The 22,182-nt window shown below is 33.6% G+C and overlaps 1 protein-coding gene across 1 annotated transcript in view; it reads right to left on the reverse strand.

Moving 5' to 3' along the window:
* Positions 1 to 22,182, reverse strand: part of LOC105210174 (neuronal PAS domain-containing protein 2) — an 80,091-nt gene that overhangs the window by 31,629 nt on the left and 26,280 nt on the right. Inside the window, exon 2 of the mRNA XM_054235970.1 lies at positions 17,470 to 17,660. Within this exon, the coding sequence (XP_054091945.1) occupies positions 17,470 to 17,660 (191 nt within the window). The remainder of the gene's footprint in view (positions 1 to 17,469; positions 17,661 to 22,182) is intronic.

Raw genomic sequence — 22,182 nt, forward strand, 5'->3', positions numbered from 1 at the left:
AGTGCGATAAAACAAATAGCGGTCATGCCAAGGCGTCGCCCACACTAAACACACACACATACACATGCATTTGTATATGTTTATGTGTTGCATACGTGCCCTTAACGGCAAATGTGTTTATATATGTATGTATGTACATACTAGTTATGTTCGCCGCGACTCAACGGTGCGTATACGTAATTTCATAATTTTTCAAACTCATTAGAGCACTCATACGCAGTGGCTAACCGATGGGCAGTGAAAATTAAGTGTTGGTATGGGTATGCCATTTTAATATATTACATATGTCTGGGAATGTGTTTTTATAGTTTATAGGTGCTCATATCTTTGTTTCTGAGTATATCTATAATATAAAAATGAATCGCAAAATGTCTTGCTAAGCGCATAACTCGAGAACCGCTAAACCGATTTGGCAAATTCTTTGTTTAGATTGTTTTTAGAGGTACCGGGATGGTTCTTACGGAGAGAAAAATTAGAAGAATTGACTGAAAAAGTCTTAAATCCACAATTTTCTAATCACCCATACAAACAATTTGTGTCGTTAGTATCGAAAAAAGTCGAGAAGGGCCAAACCGATCTGGCTAATTTTAGTTTTGAAATATTTATAGAAGGCCAGGGAAGGATTAGAAAATAAGTATATATCGAAAAATTGTGAGGAAGATAACATGAAGATGATTTTATTTGAATTGACAACAAAATTATAAAAAAAAACACAAGAAAAAATAATAATATTTTGAAAGTTGTCATTGTTGCTTTGTTAAAATATTTTTATCATTGTTCAATTGTATAAGGCGTGCCCAAAACAATTTGTAACAAGTAGGGAAAGGCAACAGAACATTTTATACTCTCGCAATATTTAAACACAATTTGAAATAAAGTCTAATAGAATAACTAAAATCAGCATATATAGTATATGAGGGTTGAGGTAATTCCTGAACCGATTTCACTCATTTTGGGGCAAAATTTATTTTTTAGGGGCAACTTGGCACCTGTTAGTAGGCTGACAAATGGCAATTCGGCCTTAAATTACTCCTAAATTGCAAATCTACGAAACACCAGTCTGCAAAATCGCCAAAAAAAGAGCTATAAAGAAGATTTTCCAGATATTCAAGTCGCTGGAGGTCCTGCACAGGACTTTAAAAGATTTACGCGACAACGAAAATATTTTTGGTGAAGCCATGATTCTGTTGGCAGGTGATTTTCGCCAGATTATTCCTGGATCAACTGTTGCTGACGAACTAATCACATTCCTAAAATCATCCAATTTGTGGCGACACATAAAGAATCGCCAATTAACAAATAACATACGAGTGTTTTCCCAACAATATCATACTGCGATTGTAGAAATAGTTGAAAATGGTAGCGACACAGTTGACACCTCGATGGATTAATAACATTTTTAACGGATTTCTGTCACTTCACGGCCTCGAAAGGGGAGCTTATTCATCGTGTTTTTCCTGACATGAAACCATAATATAATAAACATAAATGGGTGATTGGATGATCTCTTTGATCTTAATGCGACAATTTAGAATTTCGTTAAAGAAGAGTTGACACAGGACGACGTATTCAATTATCCCACAGACTATTTTAAATTGCTGGACTATCCCCACTCACTTGCAATTAAAAGTAGTGTGAGTTGTCATCATGCTGCGTAACATAAATCAACATCAAACTTTGCTAAAGAACAAGACTGGCTGTGAAGAAGGTAATCAATATCGTCACTAAAGCCAAGATAAAGCCAACTATGAAATTAGGTCATGTGTTAGTTTTTCCAATATACGATTAAAAAATCAAAGTTTTGCAAATTATGATGATTTACGTTTAACACAGATCTACAATAATGTCTTTCAATCATTTTAAAATTTGTCGGCTATAACGTTTTCGTCTTTATGCGTAAGAATTATTTCTCTGCATTGAAAGATTTACTAATTTAATGTATGTATACCTTAGCCACAAAAACGTGTGGCCGGGTCTGCTAGTATGAATATAATTATGAATATGAATCTGATTAAAAGGACGTGAGTTTTTAAGTACTTAAATTATGATTCTTCTATTTCTGATAATAATAAAATATATATTATATCCAAATAAATAATACTATAGAAACGAGGATAATAGGAATATTTATATATAAAATTCTTCTGTACGTGTCTATGTCACTGAACTCCTCCTAAACGGCTGGACCGATTTGAATGAAAATTTGTGTGTGTTTTCAGCTGAATTCGAGAATGGTTTGTCGGCACCATTCGGTCCAATTTAAATAGTTCATTTAATTAATTTTACATTTTAAAATATGTTTGATGTTTTATATTCGGATTTATTCTGATTTAGACTAACATGAGCAATTATTTTTGAAAATAATTCTCCAAAATTTGGCTAACCCATAATATATACATACATAACATTAATATAACTGTAAGTATACACACGTTTACATTTTTCGCTATTCTCCTCCAGCTATTTAGTAATTTATAAATTGCATTACTTCAAAAATGTGCGTGTTTCCGCAGTAAACTATAAAAATTATACTTCTTGACATATATATATATGTACAGTTGAACTCGTGCGCCGCTGCATTAGCAGCACTATGCTGTCATGTAATTATTCATAATTTAATTAGCTCGACATAAAATTTATTTCCCCAAAAAATCTTCACTGCCATTTTATTTTTTTATTGTCGCTGCATTCAACTTACTGCTTTTTGAAATTGTTTTATTTTTTCTAGTTTTATTATACACTCATATTTTGTGGACTTATTTCACCCACACAAACATACATACACTGCCTTTCGCGTCATAGCATATTTTTTTTATAATTTCACGTGCACAAACTCATTAAAATAATTTTTACTTAAGTACACCACACTTTATTTAGCATCAACGCGGCACTTTAGCAGGTTTGGCCGTGAGTGTTTGTGTGTGTATTTAATAACCTAAAAGGCGCAGCAAATCTCTGCGTAATTCATGTTTAGCCCTTGGTCATACATAGAGATTTATAACTGAGCTTTTTGTGAGAATATTTAAATATATATATATATTTATACTCTCGCAACATGTTGCACAAAGTATTATAGTTTTGTTCACATAACGGTTCTTTGTGTTACCAAGAAATAAAAGAGCTAGATATGGAGTTATATATATATAAATGATCAGGATGACGATCCGTGCAAGCGATAACTTGAGTAAAAATTTAGATATCATAATGAAACTTGTGAGAAGGTTGCTTTCGAAAATTTCGAAACAGAAAATAAAGTTATAAAAGTAAAATTTTGAACAAAGGATCGCACTAGGAAGGGGCATATTTGGATGTAATTTTTTTTTTAAACTGGGCGTTGCCCCGCCCCAAAATCGGTTATTTGTATATATCTCGCAAACCAATGAAGCTATATAAACCAAACTCTCTGCAGTCGGTTCTCTTATAATAACTACGCCTCTTCGGATAATAACTACGCCCATCTCCCATAGAAAAGGTTAGGTTGAAAATTACTAAAAGTGCGTTAACTCACTAAAGAAAAACGTCAGAAACACTAAATTTTACAGAGTTGTTTACAAAATGGAAAATGGGCGTGACATCGCCCACTTATGGGTCCAAAACCATGTCTCAGGAACTACTCGACCGATTCGAATGAAATTCGGTATTTAATATTTTCTTGACACACGGACAAAAAATGGATGAAATGGGTTCACAACTACGACAACTTCCCATGTAACTCAATTTTGAACTCCATCTGATTTCTTTACTCTATAATATATACATAAGGAACCAATGGAGATAGCGAAATAGAACTTTACACAAATACTGTATATTATATGTGGCATCACTTGTGAAAAAATTGTCGAAATCGGTCTATAACTTTTCAAGACCCCAAATATCGAATATGAAGAATTCAGTGCCCCATGGTAATTTTTCACCGAAAATTTCGGTAAATCTCTCAGATATCTTAATTTAATTCAGAGGAAATATTTTTCTTCTAATAGTGTGTCTCTGTACCAGAAAAGGTTAAAATCGGGTCATAACTTCCCTTATATATGAATATATGAGAATAGCTAATTATAGGATTTTCAAAAATACGATGAGCTTAATAGCTTATAAATCGGTTAATATGTGAAATATATTTATGCCGAATATATGGGTCAATTAGTGTGTTTTCTTAAATAAATAAATATAGCAATAAATTGCGAGAGTAGAAAATGTTCGGGTGCACCCGAACTTAGCCTTTCCTTACTTGTTTTCATATATACTTATATAAATATGTATTTATGGGAATTTCTGAATTTATACATTTACATATATTTATATAAAAGTATCCTGCCATGAGTGCGAACCAGTTTAGCTGCATGGACTTAACCTTTGCGATTATTAAATTTAGTATTTTATGTACATGCATATTACATATATAAATGGTTGGTTTCTATTTTTGACTACTATACTTTTAATTAGCTAATTAACATTTGCGAAGAAGATTAGAGATTTTAAATCGCTTGGTGTAGTTTAAAAATGTTCTTCAACATATAAAAATATTTACAAAGGTTTGAGTAACCACTTTTTGTAATTATATAATAAATCCACATCGGCCAAATTGAGTCTATATAGCATTTATAATAATTTTATTTTTTTTTTTAATTTCATTAAAGAAATTGCGGACGGAAATTTAGAAATTAAAATCACTAAAATTTTTGCCAAACATATGGAATCAGGCACAAAATCTCCATTAAAATCATTTATTTAATTTGGAGTTCGATAAATTAACAAACAATTGGAAGATTATTTAAGGGGTTACGGGTAGTCAGGATTTTCAAAAAAGTATATATTTTTTTTTTGCATTTTCGTTAATTGTAATATTTTAAAAATATTCTCTGATCGCTCGGGCAATCTAAAACCCTAGTGTGAAACTTTATATGCGTTTTTCTTAAACTATGTTTTTTGAACTGGTGACAACTGTTACTTGAAAACCGCTCAGTAGATTTTAATGAAATTGATACTGCTTTTAAAATACATAATAATCCTGGGCCTGATCAAAGCATATTTTCTTTTTCAAATATTTCGATTTTTTAAAACCATTAAATGTTGATTTTTTCATGAAAATCTAGAAAAAAGCTTCGATCAGGACGAGGATTATATATTTATAAAACTAATTGTTCTTATCCGATTGATTTTAGATGAATCTCCGAGGACTTATGATTGTCACCGCAAGGACCTTTTTTTGCAACTGGGTCAAGACAAACAGCTATAACTTTGGAGATTATACATTTTTTTTTCAATTTTCGTGACACATAGCATTGTGTGATAATGCCACATTATTACTTTTGTAAAATAACATGATTTAATAGCAAAAGAATTACTGAAAATTCTCTTGTCTCAAATTTCGTGTCTCTGACGACCCCTAACGCCTTAAAAAATAAAAACTGTAATTCAACCCTGTATATGTAAAGTAAAAAACATTGTTTCAAATTCAACACAACTGAATTGATACATTTCAAAATTAATAACACCAATACAATTAATTCATTTGAAAAAAAGACACAAATTGATCTGGAAAAACCGCATTTTCCTTTTAAATAAATCACCTTTAATGTGTCACTTTTGTACAATCAAGTTCGTCATTTTGTTGCAAGCGTATGCTATGAATAGCATGAATAATAACATTTTAAATGCAATTGCATGTCGAAATAAATTATTGAAGTAACTATTTGTAAATGCTATCTTCCGTTGTACACAAAAATACTAAAACTACCACTGCAGTGCAACAACAATAACAATTATATGAGTGTTTTCAAGTGAAATATACACAAATACATATATACATATATACACACACGCACATGTAATGCTGTCCAGTTCGATTGCGTTGAGGTCATAGGTTAAATTGCGGTTAAAAGCAAATATTTTGCACTTAATTGCGAAACTCATCAATTAAATTGCGTTCGATTGCGAATAATACTCAATTATGAATGTCAAAGGGCGTTGTTGATGAGCGTTGCGTTTACGAGCGGTAGGAGGCGGTGGTTGAGGAGCGCAAAAGGATAATAAATAAAGTATTTATGTAATATGAAGGTGATTTTTTTTTGGTTTAAGAAGACAATTAATTAGTTTTCAAATGACTCAATTAGTGAGTAAAATGGTTCTTCAGCAATTAAATACTTTTATGGGCGTTGTCACTAGAGCTATTGAGAGTGCTAAATTAGGTTCAACATATTATTGGGTTGATACATACTGGCTATATGCTTATACACACCTGCTCAAAATAATAGGTACATCAAAATTTTTTAAGCTAAACACATCAAAAATAATTTTTATTCGAAGTTTTAAGAAAACGCAATTCTATTCTTTAGATATTTACAAGTAAATTTAAAAAAAAAAAAAACGTTTAAATTAAGCAAAACAAAGTAATGGGGGGCTTCATAGCCGAAATCAACCTACTCAAAATAATAGGTACACTTTGGATAAAATATTTATTATGGAAAATAAATTATGATACACATGTTTTGTTGTATATTTAACATTATTTAGTTAATAGAGAGTATTTCCAGCATTATTCTGTATATTTAACAACTGTTTTGGGACATACTAGATGGGTCGCAAGTCACACTCCACCGTTGGAGAAGCCCAGCAAGTTCCCAGCTCAGAATGTAAGGGAAATTACTGCGGAATATTGGGAAATTAATGGAAAGGTCTTATAAATGCTTTAAAATGCATTAAAATTAAATTCTAAAAGGGAGACTCATGGAAAGTCACGAAAAACGAGATCGTCACATTGAAACTATTTGCAAAAAGGACTTTTTCAAGTCGTCCGAGGGGATGGCAGCAAAAACTGCAAGTGGAATTAGTACTCAAACAGTTCACAAGAGTTCCTAAAAGGTCAATCTATCAAAACGAATAGTTAGGAAACTTCCACTATTGCGATCAAAATTTTTTTGTATGGGGTTTTCAACTTTGCTTTGAAATCATGTAGATTGTGTGTATCTCTGAAATAATAAGTGTGTTTTATAAGCCAAAAAGATTATTTTTTTATGTTTAATCAGCTAAATGGTTTCTTCATACTTTATAACTTCCGACTTAAAAAAATTAATAAAATATTTGGGCTTATGATTCAAGGCTATATCAATACTATAATCTAGCGCTAATTTTAAGCGCTAAGCGAAAAATTACTAATAACAGTATTTCTTATGTTTGCTGCTGAGGAACTAAGCATACTATCATTATCTCTGCTAGGAATATTTCTTAAGCAATTATGTATGTATGAGCATGAATTGGAATTCTTATGAGGGTGAAAGCGTATTCAACATAAAAACGTAAAAAAAAGTTTGAAAGTACTAAAGAAGCTTCCATTTCGCAATGAAACTAAGTAGTCAACTTTGTAACATATATACATACAACATCTTAACTACATAGTCAATATATAAACAGGTATGTATCTATTTATGTACTAAACATGTCATAGCGGTTGCTGTGAGAAAAGCTGAATTCGCTGGCGTATAGAGAAATTTTCAACGACTTATGCTATGTATATTCGCTGCTAAACGAAAAACTGCGCAAGTCAGGGTCAAAAGCAATAGAAGAACTGAAAAACAACGAAAACGATAGCAAAAACAACAAGCAGTAAAGCGATGGCAGTTGATAAGCGTTTATACTTGTTTACACAGTAATCCTCTTCAGTATTTAGATAGTATATTGGGAACCGGGTGTAAACCGATGTCATGCATTTTTGGTACACCATTATATTAAGATTATTATCATGAAATTATGCTTAACGGTCATTTGCAATGTTTTTTATAATGTAACTAACATATAAACTGATAAGAGGGAGAGTAGAAGGTCAACCCAAGGTTATTACACTATATTTATAGGGCCATGGCAATATATGTATGAATGCATTTCACATCATTTTCTTTTAATATAAAATTGTTTTAGAGGGTGCTGTATCTTGTCTATATATTAAGCCGATCCATATGAATAGCCTTTATATGAAATATGGCCATGACAACAACTGATATAGTCTTTCTATCTTTCAAAGTGTAGAATGAGGTGGAAAAGTGCAATATTCTTACCGAGTTCGGTTGAGATGTCCAGTTTGTGTGGTATGTGCGTTAAAGCTGTCAGAACCTTTAAACTATATAAGTTGCTAATTACAGATCTTAGTTTATTTTTGAACAGACTAGATCTATAGCATATATTTCGATTCTCGTGGTCCGATTTCGACCAATTTCAATAACAAGAAATAAATGGAAATCAATCTGTCTTGTCAGTCTAATAATTTTAACCAAACTCAACTCAATATCTATCTCGACTTTACACAATTTCAAAATGCTGTAGTTAAAAAAAATTTCAAACTAAGAAGTAGAAGGAATTTTTTGTTTAAATTAAAAATTTAATGACTTAAAGTTTACCGTAAAAATAATGAAACACAACATCTAATATAAATTACAATCGCTTTCCGCATACTTTGTCTCTATGTCTAAACTTCTTTTCTCACTCCCTCTTTTTTTATCTTATGCAATACCATCCCCTAGCAATTGTTACTTAGTCCCAAATGGGTAATTTGAATGCTTTTCACTCCCACCCAAACGCTTAGCGCCACTTCCCCACTGGGTGTTAGATATACCACTGATAGTTTGTTGGAAATGAGAGCGACAAATTGCCATTTTGTTGGTACTTATGAACTGTGGAGAGCAGTAACAGAAACTATTTGCTTTGAGTTTGTTGTTGTTATGTTACTTTTTTCCTTTTAATATTTAATCACTGTCTGCAAGAACTGGTTTTTAGCACACAGAAATTGAAAATGAATTATATATACAGAAATGTCAAGAGTATTATAATTTTTTCGATTCTTTTATATCATGAAAAGTGTGCATATGCATTATAAATATTGCAACTATTTGCATTGGATCGTTTTCTATGCATTAACGGTATTTCCAAAAAAATATGCATAGCAACTCTGATTATTTTTGGAACTGACAAGTGAGTATACAATCGTTATATTTTATGTTTTAAATTCTGAAATATATAAATCAAGTCTCTAATATACATATATGTATATATGTACATATAATTTTCTTTACTTCCGATATAACCTCCAATTCGCTTACATTCGCCTGCAGCATAAACGCAGCCATTAGCGAGTGCCGTTATGTACACTAAACACCGCACTGTTACTTCTCTTATGTATACAGATAAGTGTCTCTCTGCTAAATAGCACTGCTAGATATGTAAGAAAAAGATGGCTGCAAGGAAATCTATTGCAAAAGAAGGCGATAAAAGCCGTTTAAGCAATGAGCTGGTAGGGCGGCAATAGCTAAGGGTGTTTTCATCTAGTCGAGTTGCAGCGCCATTAGAGTAAGAAAAATATGAGCTTGAAGAGCTTTCATTCGATGCGCACACTTCCGACGTAGGGATGAAGGAGAAAAGAACAATTTTTGAAGCATATGAAATGGGGTGCGAGACAATATTATTCTGACTTGATAAATTTTTGCAAAGAAAATGTTTTCTAATGCTACAAAAACAATAACACATTTTTAGAATTTTAGAAGAAATTTTTTTTTCCAAATTTAAGCAGCAACAGAAGACGCTTTGATTATGAAATATCTTCATACTCAAAAATACTCTAATTGAAAAAATGTATATTTTCTAACTATTTACAGTTGCACATTTATACAAGTACTCATATAACGGCATAACTACATAATCGTTAATGCGGCCGTGCTTGCATGTCACTATCATTATCGCCATTATTATTGGCATTCGTTGCTGAACCTCGGACTTTTTTGGACTCTGCATTGCTATTGCATTATTGTTGTTGTTGTAATAACACTGTTGCATTGCAGCATAATTGCATATATGTACATATGTATATATGTACGTCGTTATACGTCATACATAAGTCACGCAAGACACGCGCTATAGCGTGACCCAAACAACAATTACCGCCGTAACGGGCGGACAGTGTATTCCAATGCGAACGCAGACTAACAAAACTCCAACAACAACAACATGAATGGATAGCTACGCCATGCTTTCGTCAATGATGCGCTCACTTTTTGGGGGGGAGGCTCTACACACATACTTATATACACATACTTCCGAGAGAGGGCATGAAACAAGAAATTGCAATTGTGTGTGTATGTTTTCATGTAAATGCAAAGCATAAACAGCTGACGAACGCTACTGAAAAGTGTACTGATGCAAGCGTGGTGGGTGGCGGTAAAATGGAAAGTGATAGAGTTGCAAGCAGCGCGACCAACTGACATGCATATAGTAGGCCGCTTCGGTAGCCCTAACCTACAAAAAACACAACAACAACACAAATTATAACACCAGACCTACTAAAGACCGCGCAGTGTACAGTGAAGGAGCCGTAAAGTAACGCCGTGGCGGGTAGACGGCAACGGTACTACAAGTCAGGCTGCGGTGTGGCACGTCGCGTCGCCTGTTAGCGGTTAATTTAACTAACGCACGAAAGCTGGCGCGATTTTGCGAAAACTCTGACGTGTTTATAGGGTAGTATATATGCATATAATATAGGCACTGCACATTGTTGCAACAACCAATAATGGCAAATTACCGCGCGCCGAGAGTGAAACAGCAACACAACGCCACAACAATAATAACTGAAAACACGCAGATGTCTGTGAGGTGTTTCGATATGCCACAGTTAGGCCGTCATTCATTCATTGCTGGCCTCCATTTCTTCACGTAAGCGTTAATGCTTTAACCGCAATGTCTGTCTCGGCGTCGTCTAAATTTAGGCTCGCAATGTTGCTGCCTGCCTGACCATACATGACCTTGTGCGAATTTTGAGAATTAAAATATTTTAGTGTGTTTGTGTGTGTTGCACATGAAAGTAAAAATAATTTCCGCGATTTAGCTTTAGATTTTACACGCTTGCCACATTTTGTTGCATGCCAGATTCTGGTGGACATACACATTTCTGTACTGCTATACTTTTCGCTCTTTATCAAATAAGTATTTAATAAAATTTACCACCAAAGTGCAAGATAATCTCGACAAATTTTGCAAAATGGTGGCAACGCTGCACCTTTTAAAGCTGCTTTTCATAAACTACAAAAATAGTAAATGAAATATGTTTGAAATTATGACACAAAATGAAAGAAACTGCTCTTTTTCGTCTTTCATCACTTCTTTCCTTCATCTCTTTCTATATATTTATATATTTCTTCTCAGGCATTTCCATCTCTTTTCGTCTTTATATTGTTTTAATAATATAATTTGCAATCGCATCTGCTTGACAAGATTTACTTTTAAAAGCCACCCAACAACAAAATGGCACATCACAACCGCCATCACTGTAATTACAAGCCACTCACCGCACCGCCGTACTTGGCAACACTGGTTTTTCGTTGACACCGTCGCTCAACACAAATGACTTCCGCAATCTTCTCTGATTACAATGACTTTGAGTTGTCTTGTATACTTGTTGTTGTTGTTGGTTGAGAAGAAATTACAAGCCAAATAGCATTATAATAGTTGGAAATTCTGCAGATCTCTTGAGACCTGACATTGTCTAACAATTATACTCGTGGTGGATAATCACTTAATATTCTCACTGTCTACTTAATCTATAATTAAAAATGAGAAATTTTATAGAGGTTTAGTAATGAAAATGGAGAATGGAATTTGATAAACTTTCTTAGACTTGATTTGTGACAAAAAAATGAAACATTTTGGAAAAGTTTCCATCAAATAAAAGTACCAAGGAGAGTAAGCTTGACTATAACATTGCTCATAAGATTAAAAACTGCTCCAATTTACCAAAATTGTGTACATTATAGAAGTCCAGTTACATATACCCTTCTTTAATGAGCCTTTGCCTATATCATTAAATGGTAAAAAAGGCAATAAGTTGTCTCTAACCCACCACAGTCGATTCTCTATAACCACAACAGTTTCGACAAAATTATCCGTTCAAAGACTGTCTATTTGGCTGTATAGTCCGAAATCAATTGAGTAATATTTATGTCACAACCACACAAAAGTAATATAAATCAATTGCTTCAATATTGAGGCCACATGTATGAAATAATAAGAGCTCTCAATAAACTTTCGAAGAGAATAAACAGTTAATATTGTTTGGATAGTAAGGTCGGTAGATATTTATAAGACCTGGAAACTATAAAATATTTCATAACGTTTCTGGAGTACTATTAAGGTGTTGACGAAAAATACTACGTGATGACTTCATAATGACAGCTTGATTATATCTAAAGCCCAAGTGACTAACAAAAAAATTTTAGACGGACTCTTCTAGAACTCTTCTTTTTGAAATTTGGGGAAATTCACGGTCTGTAAGAACTATTTTTAAATCTCTTGGAAGATTTGCATCAAATATTTCTCAAAGCTACATAGTTTCCGTAATGCTGAGAACCGTACTTCAATTATACATATATTACTATTATTGTTATTGTTGTAGTGAACAGAACTCTCCACATAAAGCTTTCGAAATATGTATTTTACTAAAACTTTTTAATATTTTGCCAACCAATGTAAATTACAGCACACTTATGAATATTAAAGTGCGCATTTAAAGCACAAAACCACGCATTGTAATGCCATTGTTAATTTAAAAGCAAAAGTTGTTAGCAACACATGGAAATATTGAATGAGTTGGTCGCTGCAGTGTGGCCAAGTGGCGAGAGTCATTGCCCTCGGTGTGTTGAACTAGTGTGCAATAAAAATACATAACTATATACTAATATAAATGCACAGAGATAAACAGGTAAACACATATATAACAGTAAATACGAATATATATGTATGGTAAGTATGTATGCAATAGAGCTTGTATTAGCGCAAAACTTCGTCCTTTTGTGTCGTCTAATGTTAAACAGCGACTTTTTCGCGCAAACAACAGCCGTTGCCACACAAACACCTATAGGTTCAACTATAAACACACATGCATACTCGTACGTTTGTAATACATATTTAGTAAATTTTCAGTCAGTCATTCAACCAAGCGGCGCCCAACCCACAAGCGGCTAATCAAGCAGCTGGCTAACAAAACGGACCAACAACTACTGACATACAAACATACATTATTACAAACAGGACTATCAGGCGCACAAACAACGCTGACATGTAAATATATATTTACTCATGTGTGAGTATGTATGTGCATATGTACTCACTCAACCTTTGCCTTACCTTTTAATTCATATTGTACGATATAACCACATGTGTTTGTATGTACAAATGTATGGAACTACGTATGTGTTTGTATGTAGCTATAATAGCAATAAAAAGATACAAACAACACCAGTAATAGTCGCGCCAAGTCAATAAGGTTCTCTTGAGGAAACATATGTTTTACCCCCATTCGCTGGATTCAACGAATATATTGTAGCTAGATGTATGTGTGTTTGTATAAATATGTTTGTGCACTTTGTTATTCTCCCAATTTGACTTGGATCTAAATATTTAATTTTCTATTAGGTTTTTGTTTTTTTTGTTTTTGTCTTTTCGTTGATTTACTACGCTGCTGTCACATACTTCTATTTTCGTTGCTTTTATTTTTTACACCCGAAATTTGTTACGATTTTATTTTGAATTAGAGTTTTTTGATATTCTTTTACTTCGTTACAAAGTTTATAAAACACATACACACACACATACATGCGCATATGAGAGCGCACATGATCACACACAAAGGAGCAAGGATAACCACAGCGCACCTTTGTTTTGTCCGCCTTTGCCGTTCTATCTAACATTTTTCACCTTTCTTTCACTCTTTCTTTCCCTTTCATTACGCTCCAAATCGTTCGTAGTATGATTTCGCATTATGTTAATCCGTGAACTTTATGCCACGTGTGGAACTCAATGAAAGTTCGTTTGAATAATTTATTTGCGTTTAAATGTTTTATTCTTGTCTTCGATTAAATGAGTCACGCTTGCTAAATGTCTGAGTATTTCAAATATATGTATATGTAAGTATTCTTATGGGCGTAATTGGAGGTTACTTTAAAAATATGTTTAAATTGCTTGAATAATTCTGGCGTATGTGATTAGCCACTTCTCTGCTCGCTCGCTATGCCAGCTCTACTTTCTACCAAAAAAATTAAAGTGAAAGCAAGTAGCTTTAGGTAACAATAATATCAAGGTCATATAACTAATGCTTTTCAATCTCTACTATTTTATGTCTATTGTATGATAACTGTTTGTTCGATTCGGAACTCTCCAATCGAAGACCAATGTTTTAAGCTTGAAAGAGTCTTAAATCGGAATGTTTTGGAAGCACAGCAAAAAATATAAAAAAAAAATTAAGTAAGAAGTATTTAATATATATTTCATATTATTATTCAAAATACTTGATCAACAACTATACCGCTTTGAGCATTGGTAATAATATTAAATCCCAATCAATTCAAAAATAAAAATAAAATAGCGCTCGAATTTCTCCAGAATACCTCTTTTAACAAAGTACATGATGTGCTCATCCCAAAACACTCACGAGGTTGAAATATCTACAACTAGAGAACCCCGAATCTTGTTGAGAGCAATGGACTAGGTCTCATGCGATTAACCTTGGGTCAGAAAGACATTGCCTCGAATCCCAGCTGTAGTGAATGACTAGAAAACAACGGTACTCCGACTAGTTCCGATGAGATTATGCCTTTCCTCAGAATCTCATCAGCTTTATAATTCCCTGGGATTCCGATTTGAATAGGGCCCATTCTAGTCGAAGTATGCTGGAAAGTTTTTACCACTCGATCATCAGAAATTATGTGAATTTTTGTATTCTGAGATATTTTTTGAAACAACTTAGTAGTATAGCTAATAGTTAGTAATAAAAGAAAGATGTTATTATGGCTGTAGAATTTTGAATGTAATAATTAAATAATTAACTGGAAGAGTTTTCTCCAAGTTCTTGCTCCAAACAAATGTCTCTAAACATATGTATATCCTAAGTGTTATTGCGACTTAAGCAATACATCCTGATAGCTTTCCCCATCTTTGAATCGATATACATATGTATATGGACATTCTATCAATTGTCAACAGACAGTAATTCAATTAATTACATTGCTATTCAGATTAATTACATTCGAACAAATAAATAATCAAATTAAAGAAGTAATAAGAAACTAAAATTCCTAATACAAACACACGGTAAATGGCTAATGACCAGTCAGAGACACAGAGTCAGTCAAATCGGCTTTACTAGTATCAATTACAATAGTTCAGCTTAACTCTTTCACTGTCAACACATGCACACACATTCGCTCATTAAAGGAGGCCAAAAGAAATCCTTAACGACAACTTAATAGCTCAATAGAGTTGCGATGGCGGACGATGGCAGACGGGGGCGTTGAAAGATTACTGTAATGTGTGAAGTAGTGCGAGTATCGCTGTTTCATTTACACTGCAGGAGTATGAGCAGTAGCAAATTGAATGTCAACTAAGTAAATGAAGTGCTTGCGAGTTGAGAGAATAATGACGCCGACAACTTAATAAATTACGCGATCACGTGCCGTGTGGCGGCTTTGCCAATTCAAACAATAAAAAAAAATATGTAAAACCCCCAAAAAGCAAAAGCAAACAACTTATTGATGACACGAATGGCATTTTATTTGCAATTGTAGCGCTCAAACAACCAAATCCTCGGCACGCCGCTGACCCTTTAAGCCTTGTCGAATAAATATTTTGACAATTAGCGGTCAATCGTGCGTGCGCTCATGTTGTTTGCGTATATGTTGGTTTTGCTTTTGTTTTCGCACAGGTTTGTACATTTTACAATAATTGCTGTTGTACATCCTGTCGCACCGCGCCGCTGCACTTACGCTTACTGTCCAGCAAATCTACGACACGTGGCGCCTGCGTGCCGCTTAATTTTCAAAGTCAATAAAAATTAGGGGAAAAACATTTTTAAAACAAACAATAAAAGTGTCCTCAAATATTTCACTTTCCTAGCGCTTCCTTCACTCCGCTCCACAATTGTAGTCCCTTTTGATCTTGACCGCTTAATGTTTCCTTAATTTACTATAGAACTTCATTAACTTAAAACCGGAATTCATTGTAGCACATTTTCCATATATTATACTTTGAAGCGATCCTTTGGAATTCGCACCCACGCATGCTAACTAACCTGCAACCCTAACCTATACAGTTGGCATAGTGAGCGGCCAGCCAACTGGTAGTTTGATCAGGAATAGCATAAATATTTACAATTCTGATACGATTTTAATGTGTTCGCCACGCGCCTCTGCTGCCCCTGTTTTCACTTCTCAGCGGCACTGTTGTCGCTTTGTCAGTTGTCTTGTGTCCTTTGTTTGTTTATGTCGAGGCGTGTGTTGTTCGGCCGCTAAGTGTTCCTGTGTCATGTGTATTATCCTCGAAAAATATCCTTTTGCCTGCACTTTTCCCTTGTATCACACACCTTTCCCTTGTTATTTGTTGTTTGTTTGTTTGTTTTGTGTTTTTGTTCATTTATTCCTTGTCGTCGTTCTGTCCACTCTGGGAAAGAGTTAATGGTCCAGAACGTGTATGTGAATGACCTCTGGTGACCAGCTGGTCACAGATCAAAGTGTCTGCAGTCTGTAATTATTCAGCTAATCTATTTAAACATATTGTAGATTCTATTTTAATATATATTTTTTGTATTGAAGATCAGGTTAATTATGTTCTGAGATATCTCAAAGAGTTTCCAAAGAAACTGTGTGGATTACTCTCTATAAATTCAACGATAAATTCGTTATTTGGGACATTTTTATATAAAAAGTACGAAAGAAACATTATAGGTAGGTGTTTCGACATTGTGTACGAGTATCTAGGCTTCTACTTGAAAACGAAAATATTGTAGATCACATTTCGACATACTGACATACATATAATATGGTTTGAAATGCAAAATATTTTCGAATTGTCAAACTGAGATACATATTTTCGGTCAAATAAAGAGTTCAAAACTTGTTTTCGAAAATCTCAGATTACATATAAAATGCTTGGTGAAAGTTCAAGTTCATAATTTAAAAATGAATTATGTATACAGTTCTTAACTGCTTTTCTTTCGAAATATAAAAATTGTAGTTTAGAATTTTCGAAACTTCGAATAACAAACAAATTGCTTAATTTTTGTAAAGAGTGGACTGAATTAACGAAAAATAATTAATAGCTATATCCTGTAATTAATAATAATTTTTTCGAACTTCGAATCCAAATATTTCGATTTTCGAGCCTATCTTCGAAGAGTGTGGTACGGTATAATTGTATGAAATAGATACAAAGAAATGTGTGACATCGGAAGAATACAAAAGCTGGAATAATTAAATACGAGGAGATTTCCATACGGCCTAAAGCTCTCAAAATATGAACAACATATGAAATATATATATTTGACATATGGGCTTTTAGGAATGTTCTTAAATTTCTTTGTCAAAATTTTATCTTCGTTGAGCGCTCTTTGTACTCGCTTACAAAAAAACCAGACATTCATTTTTATAAAGAATATATTTTTCTTACCTTGAAAGTAACTTTTTGTTCTTAAATAACTAACGGACAGCCTTAAAATGCTCAGTCGATCCAATTTGCTGAGAATATTCTGTTCGAATGGCAGCAGCGAGGCCAACAAATCCAACTCGGCGTTGAGACGTTCGCGATGACGTTTCGATGGGTTACTCTTGGTGACGCCATCCTTGGGCGGTGGCTTTAAACTATAAGCAAAGTAGAAAGAGAAAGTATGAATTATTTATCGAAACGAAAATTAAATCGATTACATAATCAGTTATTCGAACATATCAAAACAACACAACATTGAAATTAAAGGCACGTGGAGGTCATTGAATTAAAAACTTTCTATTTCAATTTCATTTCCTCGATTCGCGGGCAATTGATAATTGAACTCGTAAATAATATATGTGCGAAAATTCGAAAATGTTCACAAAATCTTTAAAAACAAGGAACAAGGAAATTGAAAACTTAAGTGGTAAACAAATTTTGTTGTTTTTTTGGGCATTACAAATATGTATACTAAAGAAAGTTTTGGGCAGCCAACAGCTGTCCTAACAACAAAAATGTTTGTATGTAAGAGCATTTACAATTAAAATTGGAAATTTTTGACTGAAAATACACACACGTAAGCATTTGATTCCACTTCCTTTGCGTCATTGCCCTCGATTAAACGCCGTAATGAAAATAGGAAATTGGGCAGCTCACAGATGACGCGGGCAATATGGTCAAGCGGATCAACAGAGTTGGAGAGAAGGAGGGGTGCAGCAAGGATGAGTAGCATACATAATTAATAATAACATTTATTACCGTCATCGATTACGCGCCAACGGCAAAAAAAGGTCAATCCACCTCGACGCACAAGCCAAACGACGCATTGTGTGCTAAGAGCGACGCCAAGAGCTTGCGGTTGGCCGATTGGTGCGCTACTTGTAAACCAGCTTGTTGAAGAAGGATAAGAGGATTTTAATTTCTGTAAATCGCAGGTATTGTCTGAGCCACCCTTGACAGGGCACAGCAACCGCACGCTTCTCTATGCGTAACTGCAAGCATAGCTAACGTAAAACAACAGCAACAACACATTCAAAATATATCCAACTGCACTGTAGCCCACATAAGGCACAGACAGTCAGGGGTTAAAATCGATTAGCCATGCCCACTTGATCCCATAATTACAGTTGCCAGAGGGTTGGAGGGGTGTTGCGTGTGGCATGAGCAAGCGAAAACAAAGTAGCGAAATCATAAGAATACGACGCAAGCCGAGCAGTAGATACATAAACTGGTGGGAGAAAATCGCCAAGAAAATGAGTAAGAAAAAAATAATAGAATTTGATAACAAAAAATATATAAGAAAATACTGGAAGTTGTGTGGGGCAGCCAAGAGCTTGCGCTGCTTTCCAACCGTTGGCAATGAGTTTTGCACAAAAACAAAATTCGTTGTGTGAAATCAATAGACAGATAGACAAGATAGAAGTCAGTTCGGCTACAACGACAAAAGCTATGCCCAAACCGAAAGCGTAGAAAGAGAATGAAAGAAAAACTTTAATGAGGCAAAATGTGAGAAACGTCTGTTCTTTTGGGAGGAAAAACAATTGTACTACAGCGCATATACCCTGTAATACATATGTATATATACATATACTATAATACATACCCATGTATATAACTTTGTACATTTATAAGTAAGGTAGTAGCTTATAAATATGTTATGCCAACGGTAATTGCGGGCATTTTTAAGTAGCAGAAAAGTGGGAGTTCACAAATGTAATTGAAAAATTACCGCATTACTTCTTTCTTCAATTTTCAAAAAAAAATGTATTGTTGGTGCTTTACCTCAAAACTAATTTTTAAATTAAAAAGTAAATTATTAAATAAGAAACTTCTTTCTAACTGTTAAAAATAACTTCATTTCTAATTAATCTACATCCAATTAACTCTTATAATATAAAATGTCTTCAATTCATCAAAACTGGTGAGTGGTGAATCGAACAAGCAACAGGTATAAATCATATATGTGGCATAATCAATTGGAGATAGAATAGTTCTCACTCGCACTCTCGAATTGAATTCAACTGGATAACTTTGTTGTTGCAATTTTTGACAAGAGATCTGAGCACAAACATACGGAGTTGAGAAGCGGTGAATCAAAGACGGCTTTAAACAGTTATACCAAGCTCTGAATTGTTTGAGGAATGCTTTCAACCGTTATCGGAGAGAACTCTGCATTTTTGCATTTTTAAGTAGCAGAAAAGTGGGAGTCAACAAATGTGACTGAAAAATTACCGCATTACTTCTTTCTTCAATTATCGAAAAGAAAAAAATTATTTTTGTTGCTTTACCTCAAAACTAATTTTTAAATTAAAAAGTAATATATTTAATAAGAAACTTCTTTCTAACTGTTAAAAATAACTTCATTTCTAATTAATCTACATCCAATTAACTCTTATAATATAAAATGTCTTCAATTCATCAAAACTGGTGAGTGGTGAATCGAACAAGCAACAGGTATAAGTCACATATGTGGCATAATCAATTGGAGATAGAATAGCTCTCACTTACTCTCTCGAATTGAATTCAACTGGATAACTTTGTTGTTGCAATTTTTGACAAGAAATCGGAGCACAAACATACGGAGCTGAGAATCGGTGAATCAAAGATGACTATTAAACACTTATACCAAGCTCTGAATTGTTTGAGGAATGCTTTCAACCGTTATCTGAGAGTATGTAACCGGTGATTACATAACCTAAAAGATGTTTATGCGTCTCGATACTTGATGGAATCCGGCGGACTTTATCCAAATCACAACCAAATCATGTGTCTTTAGGCTTAGCTTTGGAATGTTTGGACTTTGATTTTGATAAGAGGTTTCATCTTATTCACAATCTGTCTACACTTATGACTATTTTCAGCAAAACTGTCTCATTAGTTATAAATAGTTCCTTATACATATGGATGATACAGTTATTTGGATTAAAAATTGTGTTGAAAAGCGGTTAACTTATAATTTGGACGGAATGCAGAATACATGAAGGCAAATTACGCACTTTGAATGCGCACATAATGTAGACATATATACATACCGACCTACATACATATATTCACCCAATATCAGAATATCAATGAAAAAATATGTTCAAGTAGCAAATCAATACAATTTATTTAATGAAATGAAAAAACGTGATCGAATGAAAATTAATAGCATTGGCAACAAGATCAACTGTAATTTTATAGTTTTTGGAAAAGAAAAGATTCGTAGAATTACCGTATTCTTATATATGTACATACCACAGAGGCATAAAGGTTAAAACAAATGCAAAATTGATACTTAGTTGTAGTAAAGTGAGGTAAAAGACAATAATTGGCAAATGAATGGGCGAAAGACGAGATTAGATAATTTCAGTGCAGAAGAAAGACGGCATAAGTAATATGAGAGAATTATAGCGAAGCAAAAGCGAAGTTAAATGGTAATTGTGGGTCATCAGCTGTTGCAGAGTCGGTATTGAAACCGTTAGCTAATTGAGAGAATTCAATATTTGCCACATGAAGCTACTTCAGACCGACAGTAACGCAGGTAAAGTAAGTCGTGAGAATTTTCCTTGGCATTTCATAATTTTCAAGTTGCCATGCTGTCTCGAGTGAGGTTAATTTATATATTATTTTTCAAAACGTCACAAGAGATCATTAGATAACTATGAGACATATTTATGTATATTTTGGAATTATCCGTATATGTAAATACATATTAATATTCTTATAACGGTACTTTTCAAAAATGTAAAAATTATGGTATCTGAAGCACGAAACACTGCAAATCTTTCAAATTTGGTAAAAAGGCGACACAGGAGATAACCTTAAAGGATAAGATACATCTTAAACTGTCTTCCCCGATACCAACGCGGTAAGGGTAAAAGTTTTAGTAAATTCTATAATCAAATATACATAACCTTCTTCCATAATATTCTAACACATTTTCAATAATCATTTATTTATCTACACAAACTGCCAAGCCGCTCCTCAAAAATATCGCTGTTAATAATTTCAACTGCATTTCGAAACCAAAACACTAACTCCGTTAACACCAAGTCATGGCGCACACCCTAATTCTCGCTCCTACTCGCCACAATTCATTTTCTCATTCGGCAACGTTGTGTGGCACCGTTACTGCAGTCTGCGGCATAAATAATTTACTACCAAATTAAGGTTTGCTTTACAAAAACAACAATGAAAGCAGAAAAGAAGCGAAAAACAACAACTATAACAAAAGTTAGTTGAGAATATTGCGGCTCATTTTTATTTCGGGGGTTGTATAAAATGTATAATTTTCTTATTATCTCTAAAAACCTCGACGACAACAACAACAAAAACTAATGCAATAACTAAGAAAGGATAATAAATAAAAACGAAAGCAAACCGAAAACTGCAGTAAATAGGAATGATGAAAAAAAGTTGAAAAATACAATGTGGAATTGTTTGTAAGCGGCAAACAAAGGAATCGTACAAGAAATTCGAAATTGAAGGACACAAAAAGCTGTAATTCGTTTTCTAGATACTTACATACATACAGTAATACTCATAAATGTATATAAAATGTTAATATGTATTCACACGGGTGGTTCAAGAACTTCAAAAATTTGCTCGAACGGAATTATTTTAGAAGTATTTTAATTGTGTTTCATTCGTTTAGAACTGCAAGAACTGGGATGATGAAGATCTTATTAAAGTGGC

Source organism: Zeugodacus cucurbitae, chromosome 2, assembly GCF_028554725.1.
Source record: "Zeugodacus cucurbitae isolate PBARC_wt_2022May chromosome 2, idZeuCucr1.2, whole genome shotgun sequence".
Classification (NCBI taxonomy): Eukaryota; Metazoa; Arthropoda; class Insecta; order Diptera; family Tephritidae; genus Zeugodacus; species Zeugodacus cucurbitae.